Raw genomic sequence first — 9,952 nt, 5'->3', positions numbered from 1 at the left:
GCTACTCTTTTGCTTATGTATGAATTCTATGAACTCCGTATCAGGTGTTGCTCAGGTATATGCACCGCATATCAAACCTAACTAGAATAATGAATAAATTTGATAGGCTTTACTAAATTCAGTTCATTTATCCTATCCTATCACGTACTGAAAGTACATAAAAAATAAATAAGATAAGTACATAGATATATAATACAACAGAATACTTGTAAGTATAATAAATCATTAATTAAACAAATATATATCATATATACATATATTATTGTACTTTATTTGTCATGCATATGTATTCATATTTATTAGTTCTCATATTATGTATGCCTTGATTATTTGTTGTTAGTATATACAACATAATTTCATTGAGATAGTTTCTTCTTCATGTTACTGACATATTTTACATAGAATGATATAATAATTTATAATTTTCTTGTGTTAAGTATTAATTGGCCACCTGGTACAGTCGTATCAAGATGGCCGCCTTCTGTCCCAAGTGTCAACAAGTGCTTCAAGTTCAATCGAAATATTGTATTATTTCACTAAAATTCCAGAGTCTTAGTATTATTAACTATTTGTTATGTCACTAAGTGGGATCGTTATGTTTGTCGTGCCACTCAGTGTATTTTTACGGTGCATTTAGTATTGATTACGTTTGAACCTCTTACTCTACATGTGAAATATCAATGTGTTTATCAGTAATATTATTGTCCTATATAGTAAATTATTATTTTATGATTTGAGCTTATCTCATGCATAGGCATCGTGTATTATTGCTTTGTAAGTAGTGTAAAAAACGCTTTATGATAGTGCGTTTTTTGATTGATAGAGATTAAAACTCCTGTATGCGTGGATGGTTACAGTTATTTATATTACGAGTGCTTTTAATTTGCACCAATTGAATGTATATCAGTGAGTTCTAATTTCCCCCTTGCTTATTTTCATATTTTATAGCTCATTCACGTAAGAAGTTAGGTTGTGAATTTGTGTATGCTTCGAAATATTTTTATTCTTATATTCTTATCATCTCGATGTTATTGTTTGTAGGATTTAGAATCATAAATCATACTTCTGGTGTTCATAAAATATGAAAATCTTGATTATATTGCAAATAATCAATTAATTAACGGGTTTTTTTTATTAATATTTAGGGCGTACTAATGTAGTTTTTTTATTTTAATTTGTACTATTGTATTTGTATATTACATAGTGGATTCTTGTCCCTTTTGACACTATAATTTGTTAATAAATTTTATTTAATGTAATAAGTCCTTCTCTCAACTACGTTATCGACCGTACGGTATCATAGTTCGACAACCTGCTACATCTCATTCAAGCGCTGCTAGTTCTGTGTAATATAGCCGCAACTGTCAACACGTGTACTAATGTGTTCAAGTGTTAATATAATCAATTAATTATATAGTTAAAATAAATTAAATTTTTTAACAAAGTAGTGGATTCGCCTTTTGTGCGTTTACCGTAATACATAACTACATAGTGTTGCAATGCTTAACTTAATAGCTTAATCGTTTATTCGGCACGTGGTTGACAGTTTCTTTTATGATATTTCTTTCTTCTAGCAATATAATTAGTGTATACCTGTGCAGGTTCATCATGCAGTGAGTAACTGTGGAATAACTGTGTCTCACGTTTCATCGACAGTATTGACAACAAAGGAATATTACCACGTCTTATCTCCGTTAGCAGTCTAACATCGCATCGGTGTGTTACTATTTTTTAATTTATATTAACATTAATATTAAAATTTCTTCGTTAATATACTAAAATTGTATTTATTCCATACTGGAATCATCCTGTTCTTGGAAGTTATCCAGTGTTATACATGAAATGGCGGATCATCTATCTACTACGACGTGCATCGAGGTTATATGGACTCTTAATGTTCCATGGAGTACAAAGTTCCATCGAAGGTAAAATAGTTTCTGTAGTGAGTATAGTACTATTGTTTCCACGTTGTGTGCTAGTGTCTGGTAGCTATAAAATTAAGGACTTTTATTAAGGAATATTCTATACATGTTTGCTGCGTTTGCTTCTTCTTGAGAGTTCATGTTCTTTTCCTTTCTCATGTCTATTCTTCATAATCGTCGTACAGAGTTCATTAAAATGTTTTCAGAGCTCTTCACTCTCAGCGGCTATATCAATGGGATTTTTAGGAATCAGCATTTTTCTGCATGGTTTTCAAGAGCATACTGTGCATCATCCAATTCTTCATCACAACCCTAGCATTTACTGGTCATTTCTTTATTTATCTTTTCATGGTATGTATTAAAAATACCACATTCAGGAAGTATCTGAAATGTATAATGATCAAATATACCTTCGTTTATTTTTAACCTCTTAGGTATGAAGCGCCACTATAGTGGCCCGTTGTATTGACTCATTCACCGTTTGAACTAAATGATCTGTTTCATTTGTATTGCTTCACACTTCTTTTGCTCTCACAACGTTTTCTGGCAATGTTAACAATATACAGATGTAATATATAGTCTTTTCTTTTGATATGTCAGTGTGAAGTATCAATTATTGTTTTTTGTTAAAATAAATATACCATTATTAGATGCTCTTTTTGACATGCCTATTCATATCCAAATAATTTTTTAGAATCTTCAACCTCAAAATGTCACTTCAAAATAGGAAACGAAGAGCAATTTGCTACAATTCAGAAACAGACTCGGAAGTCGAAAATGACTTAACCAAAAACAAACGTGATAGGAAGAATGGAAAAAAATTGAGAACACTAAGTTTGTCCGAATCAGAAGATTCCGATGTTCACGGAGAGACGACACGTGGAAAAATAATCTGGTCATATGAAAATTTGAAACCCCAAATGCATAAATTTGATTCCCACAATTCTGGCATGACAATCCAGCTTAATCGATCTGCAACTCCGATCGATTATTTCCAACTATTTTTCTCTGAAGAATTAGTGTCATTTATTGCGGAAAAAACGAATGAATACCGCAAATTCAAGATGGACAATTCTAAGCGCTCTTTTCTAAAACCTCACGAAAGAGAAACGACATTGAGTGAAATATACAATTTCTTTGTAATTCGTTTACTAATGTCGCGAGTAAAGAAATTACATTTTTCTGAATATTGGACAAAGGATAAATTTTTGCGAACCGATGTTTTTGGCAAAATTATGAATAGAGATAGATACGTTTTTCTATTACGCATTCTTTACTTCAGTAAAATTGAGTTAGTTAATTCCGATAGACTGATAAAAATTAGAGAATTTTGTAATAAGCTCCGTCGTTCTTTTCAAAATTGCTTTATTCCATTCCGCCATTTATGCGTGGATGAAAGTTTATTGCTAAAGGGACGGTTATCATTCCAGCAGTTTATCCCGTCCAAACGGAATAGGTTTGATATCAAGTCTTTTGTATTGTGCGACTGCAAAACGGGATTCGTACTAAATTTTGTTGTATATGCGGGCAGCGATTCCGAAATAACAAAAATGAACGAAAAATATCTAGGAAAATCGGCTGAGGTTGTACTCACATTATTGAATTCATATTTAGGTAAGGGGCACACATTGTTTGTTGACAACTGGTATACCAGCCCGACCTTATTCAGTTATTTACATGATAATAAAACTAACGCGTGCGGCACTGTAAAGTCGCGAAGAAGAAAAATGCCTGTAATGAAGGAAAAACTAGACAAAGGTGAAATATGCTTCCGATCATCGCCTAATATGCTCGCTCTCAAGTGGCAAGACAAACGGGAGGTATATATGTTGTCAACTTCCCACTCCGCGGATTATATAAATACTAAAAAAATAAACTATCGGACCGGAGAAATTATTCAAAAACCGTCTTGTATTGTTGATTACACTGCCAATATGGGTGTAGTCAACAATAGGGACAAAGTAATATCGAGTGTACAATCAGTCCGAAAAAGTGTCAAATGGTATAAAATATACTTTTTCCATCTGCTTGATGTGGCAATCTGGAACGCGTATTGTTTATATAAGCTTCAAGAAAAAGAAAAAGTAACAATGCGAGCGTTTCACCTTAGATTACTTAAAGAAATTTTCGAAAAATTCGGTTATACGAATAACGTTAGCTCTAACAAATCTATCGCTGATCATCCCTTCAGACTAAGTGGGAGACATTTTCCATCGTACTGTAGGTCCACAAGATCTAAAAAAGCGTTACGAAACTGTATCGTATGTTCGAAGAATGATGTAAGACGAAGATCGCGCTATGAGTGTGAAGATTGTAACGTAGGTCTATGTGTCATACCGTGCTTTAAAATATATCACACTCAATTGTATTATTAATTATTAAAGTAAATTATTAACCTCTTAGGTACGGCTGAATTTTGCACGGGGCTGTTTCTCTGTATGGCTGAGTTTGACGCGAATTATGCTTAAACGATACAGTACCGCAATGTATGACAGATAATGCTGTTCTCTACGCAAGCACATTGGAATGAAGTTTTTGATAACTAAATTATAATTTTTCTTAAAGACGTGATGCATATACTTTAACTTATAACTAATACTAGCTGTGTATTTATTGTTTATTCTTTTTATGCTATTATTTTGATCGTTAAACGTAACAAGTTTATAAACTGACAATTGACATACAGAAATAGTAGCATGACGATCAGTACATGGAGGTAAGGAGGATTAGGTGGTGAGGTGAAGAACAATTATACTTTCTTATACTTCTGAGAAATCGCTCACGAAGTTATCTCATGCTAAGCCAAAGTTTGCGTGACCCAGGGGGTCGCTAGCCGTTTGTCAATTGAGCCCTACAGAAAATCGGGATTTTTGTAAATGCTGTTGAGGTTAACACGAAAACTTCGCAAGAAAATAAACATGGATATGTTTCTAATTGCAGCAACGGATAAAAAAGACAGCTCCTCGAAAATAGCTTCGCTGGCGCGTATATCGTAAGTCGTATTGACTGTTGCAAAGCGTTAATTCGTGACCAAAATTAAATTTCACAATTTCAATTTAAAAACATTTTCTTTTTTTTTTTTAATGAATTCACGACCCCCAAAGCTCAAAATTCACACATTTCTTCTTTTAGATGTTTCTATGACTATATATAGGATTATGCAAACACAATAATAAAATTGACATTAGCTGTTTTCATTATTCATTATTGTTAAAATAAGTATTAACGAATAACAATTAATTGTTATTTAAAAAATGGATACGTTTTTATTATTTTCTATTAACCCTTTGCACTCGGAGCCATTTCGCGGCTTATCTGCCAGTAACTCGCCGATGTCCTTCCAGAAAAGTGTGTGAACAGGAATCGTGTCATATTCAAATAATTTAACTTCAGAATCTAGTAATTTATTCTCATGTCTGGTTTATTAGATATTAAGAAACATATTTATAACAAAAAAATTACAATTTTGTATCTTACATTTTTTCAACGAGTAGTAAGGTATACCGATATGCATCGCAAGCTCCTTGATATACGTTGAATAAAAGTAATTTGCTTAGCGTCTACCACTTGGTATTTCTCTAAGTGAGTAGACAATGCAGTCCTGTTTTTTCCTTCAACATCAAGAATGTGAAGTTCATTGTTTAATCTGTTTTTCGATAATGATTATGAAGGCTGTATTTGTGGTCTTCGAAAGTTTGGTCACGTTTGAAATGATCGATCAGGAGCTTGATAAATTTGTAATACGTCATAGGTGGTTCATTGTTTGTTTTTTCTAATATTCGATACAATACGTATGAATTAATCACACACATCTCAAATCCTCAAAAAAATAATTTTCTCCACCATTTTAAAGATTTTCGTAAGAAACAATACAGTAAACTCTCGCTTAACCGGCTGCGTGGTCCGCGAACCGGACCTTTATTAGTTATCATTTCTAGGTAGTTACCAAACAAAAATATATAATCATAACGTATAAAATAATGTTTATTGCACTTATCCAGTATATACATACGTATATATGAACAATGTTTATTAAATATTATTTTGTACAGAAAAATCGATAATCTTTTTTACTTATTTGATATAATTTCGTTTACTAATGCAATATAATACCACTTTTAAAAAAATAAGATATCAATTACAGATGAATTCTCTTGCTGTTCAATGTATTTCATTGCAGTTTCAAGTGCAATCTTTCTTTCTGCATGACTCATATCTTCGTTCACAACTCAATCCTTCTTCATTCAAAGCTTTTGAATTATTTAATTCTTCATTGTTCATCAATTCTGCTTGTCTAATAGTCTCGATAATTTCATCATGTAATATTTCATTCTCTAAAATGTTATCATTTATAAGCCATTCAACGACATCGTGTACTAAATTTTTGCATTCGAGTAAATGATTGAAATCATTGAGCAATCGTTTTACTCGGTGAATTTTTGAGCATCGGGTCATAATTTCTTCCATGATTTTAAATATGTCGACGCCGCAATTTTTTCAAATACAGGTGCCAACATATGAATAACATCTTTAATATTAATTTTCTTAAGAGCATCAGTAAATTGTGTTTCTAATATCGCTAACCTGGTCATCTGTTTCATTTTCGATTTCAGTTTGTTACATGTTGCAACTAAACCTTGAAACATCATTTTATCTCGATACCTTTTTATAAATATCATTTTATCTCGATATCTTTTTTATAAATAAGTCATCGTAATTGTAACTATCTTCAAGATAAGAAGAAGAAGTTATTAATATAAAATAGGAACCGGAGAAAGTATTACAACCATCCCCTGTCCCGGTGCTTTTATTTGCTTATAAATTATTCCGTTTCACAATTATTGCAAATATATAAATCGTGTTGTTATGAAATTGCGGTATGAAATTACCGATGGCAGCAATGGCACAAGTTAGAGTGACCAAGCTTCCCGCTCAACACATGTTAATGCCCCAACTTGCTTTGTTCCTTTCTTCGCAAACACCTTGTTTGGCTTTTCTACTAATGTGATGCCAGTTTTATGGACATTATAAATACTTTTCGCTTCGAATTTGGAAATCATCAAGAACCTTTTTTAAATTCTCAAATGCATCAACGTTTATTTCATTGAAGCTAGTGACACGAGATAGTCTGGGCTTTGGACGTCGAATACACAACAATTGTTGAGTGTCTTCTCATATAGTTAGAGAACCAATCTTTACTGACCATTTTGCTTTTTTCTCACTGGCATAATGGCATAGCAGATTTATATTTCTGCGTAAGCTCATATGCGAATATCCTTATTTCTTTTGAACGAAGCTTGCAATATACTTCGGCAGTTCTTATTATGTATTTTACCTTCCTGCATGATGTCATCATAAGCAGTTTTATCTATTGATGTATTTTTCGTGCCTCTATCAGTTTTTCTAACTTTCGTGCGAGAAATTCTAATAAAAGATTAATTATAATTTTAATTTGTAAAGGGAAATTAAATTTATTAGATAACTTAATAAAAATACTTACTTTAGTAATGGTAAAAGATAGAAACAAATTATAATAAAAAATATTAATAAAAGTAAGTAAAATATAAAAAATTGCACGTGATCCAAATTCCTTGGTCGTTCGGCTGGTATAAACTAACGATATCGATTTCTTGTGTACCTAAAATATACATGTACACGTGCAGTTAATATATCCATATTTTAATTCAGTACATTTTAATACACGGGTGCACGTGTATTGAAATACAGGGCTACCCGGATCATAATATCTATACGTGCATCCGTGCACTGAGATTCACTATAATTCCGCGTGTATTAACTCATGCCCCATGTTCTATGTTCATAATTAAATATCAGAATATTTAGATATGTAAATTATTCGTGAGACTTAATTTACTGTGCTGCAGGCGAAAATAAAATAAAATAAAATAAACATTATGGTTTTGGTTAATAAAATTCTATTTATTAATTTTGTGTTTTGAGATAAGAAAATTAAAGTATTAACATTTAATGGAAGTAAACGGTTTCTTTTCTTTTTGTTATAATATTTTGTTACAACTTATATTTTAAATGGATTTAAATTGAAGCGTAATTGTGGCTCGATTATATATGTTTCAGTTTGAATGTAAGCATAATTGTTATGGGTGATCTGGTCATATAAAAATTCAAGAGTAGATTTTTCATGTGCTTTTGGTGTATTTACTGTATCCAAATCTTTTTTTATTTATTTATTAGAATATTTACAATCAATTCTCGTTGAGAATTTTCAGTAACTTCATTTGGCGTGATACAATGACATGGCTTATAATAGTTTTATATTGTTGGTTCTAGTAGAATATAAGGATTTAATCTAGAGGGTATTTTCATTTCAGTCTGCGGATCTGGTCCATCGTGTCTAGTAGTTGGGTGACTAATGGGTGTGGTGGTTGTTGACTTTTGTGTTATATCTGCTTCTGGACTTGTATATTTCTTCTTTGACTGTGGGTATCTTGAGGTTGCGGTGGATTGTTTCGTTTGTAACATACCAGGGTGCATTTATTAGGGATCTTAGCGTTTTCGATTGGGAGCGTTGGAGTATTTCAATGTTGGAATTACTTGCTGTTTCCCATAGTTGGATTCCGTAGATCCAGACAGGTTTTATTACGGTCTTATAGAGCGTAATTTTGTTCTGCGTGCTTAGGTTGGAGCGACGGCCAATGAGCCAATAAAATTTTTTGAGTTTGTCCCTGAGTTGTTTAGATTTGTCTACGATATGTTGTTTCCAGGTTAACCTCCTGTCCAGAGTCATGCCCAGGTATCTGACTGTGTCTTTGTTAGGAACTGTTATATCGTTAATGGAGACCTGTGGGCAGGTTTGTTTTCGCAGCGTGAAGGTTACATGTGTGGATTTTTTTTCATTAATTTTGAAGCCCCATTTATGGAACCACTTTTCCATTGAGTCGAGATCTCGCTGGAGAGTGGATGAGGCTATTATCGGGTTGACGTGGGACGCTAATAGCGCTGTGTCGTCGGCAAATGTTGCTATGGTTATTTCTGTCGATATTGGTAAATCGGCAGTGTAGATGGAGGATAGAAGGGGTCCGAGGACACTGCTTGGGGTATGCCCGCTTCTATTGGGAAAGTTGTGGTAATGGCGTCTGCGTATTTAACCATGAATTGCCTATTGGTTAGGTAGGACTTTAGGATGGAGTAGTAAGTGTGTGGTAGGACCTTTTTAAGTTTGTAAAGAAGCCCTTTGTGCCATACTTTGTCGAATGCCTGTTGAATATCAAGGAATATGCTTGTACTACTAATACTACTCCGCTGAGTAGTATTTTTTTCTTTTCGAGGGTTTGGCTGACTTTATGAGTTAGACGATGAATTTGCTCTATCCTAAAATGTTGCTTCCGAATTGATGATCTGGCAGGGTTTTCAGATCCTCTAGGAGTGGAAGGAGTCGATTCGATTAGCAACTTTTCGAATAGTTTTGACAAAGTGGGTAGAAGACTAATTGGGCGATAGGAGCTAGTTTCGTGTATTGGTTTTCCGGGTTTAGGGATGAGCGTTTGTGACGTTTTTCAGGTTTTGGGATAGTGTTCAAGGCGAAGAATTGCGTTGAAGATTGAAGAAATGAGTGCAATCCCTTTTACAGGTAGCTCCTTAATTGCTTTGTTACTTATTTGATCATGTCCCGGTGCTTTCCTGGGCTTCAGACGATGGATTAATTCAGTAACTGTTAAGAAATGTTAAGTTGGTATGACCGCTAGTTACTAAAAGGTTACTAAAGTTAGGTTGGTACGACTCCTAACGACGCTCCTTTGTCTTAGGCGTCGACCACGCGTTAATTGCTAAGACGCATCCTGTCTGATTAGACGCCTGCTGTGTGATTTGGCGTTTTGTATAAGAAACAAAATAAAAGGTGTGATAACCAATCCGGGTGAATCAGCTTGATTATCAACCCCAACCTATATAAAATAACAGGTTATGGGTCCAGGGCAGTAAACTGCGGCAGGAGAGACATATATTTTTTGAGTTTTTAATTTTTTGTGAAATTATCCGAGGAGAAAGCACAC

At 33.4% G+C, this 9,952-nt stretch overlaps 1 protein-coding gene across 10 annotated transcripts; it reads left to right on the top strand.

The window, feature by feature from the left end:
• Positions 1-425: 425 nt before the first annotated feature.
• On the top strand, positions 426-5,488 carry LOC126925652 (piggyBac transposable element-derived protein 4-like). Of its 10 annotated transcripts, XM_050741425.1 has the most exons (6): positions 451-774; positions 1,602-1,716; positions 1,822-1,925; positions 2,129-2,273; positions 2,357-2,528; positions 2,617-5,488. In XM_050741425.1, the coding sequence occupies exon 6, from the start codon at positions 2,633-2,635 to the stop codon at positions 4,295-4,297; it is 1,665 nt and encodes a 554-aa protein (XP_050597382.1). In that variant the 5' UTR covers positions 451-774; positions 1,602-1,716; positions 1,822-1,925; positions 2,129-2,273; positions 2,357-2,528; positions 2,617-2,632; the 3' UTR covers positions 4,298-5,488. The 10 variants fall into 10 exon arrangements, with proteins under 10 accessions (XP_050597384.1, XP_050597382.1, XP_050597389.1 ...); XM_050741427.1 differs by lacking the exon at positions 2,357-2,528 and having other exon boundaries at positions 426-525; XM_050741432.1 differs by lacking the exon at positions 2,357-2,528 and having other exon boundaries at positions 451-692; positions 1,830-1,925.
• The last annotated feature ends 4,464 nt before the right edge of the window (positions 5,489-9,952 follow it).

Source organism: Bombus affinis, chromosome 16, assembly GCF_024516045.1.
Source record: "Bombus affinis isolate iyBomAffi1 chromosome 16, iyBomAffi1.2, whole genome shotgun sequence".
NCBI lineage: Eukaryota > Metazoa > Arthropoda > Insecta > Hymenoptera > Apidae > Bombus > Bombus affinis.
This window is presented reverse-complemented; position numbering and strand designations above follow the sequence as displayed.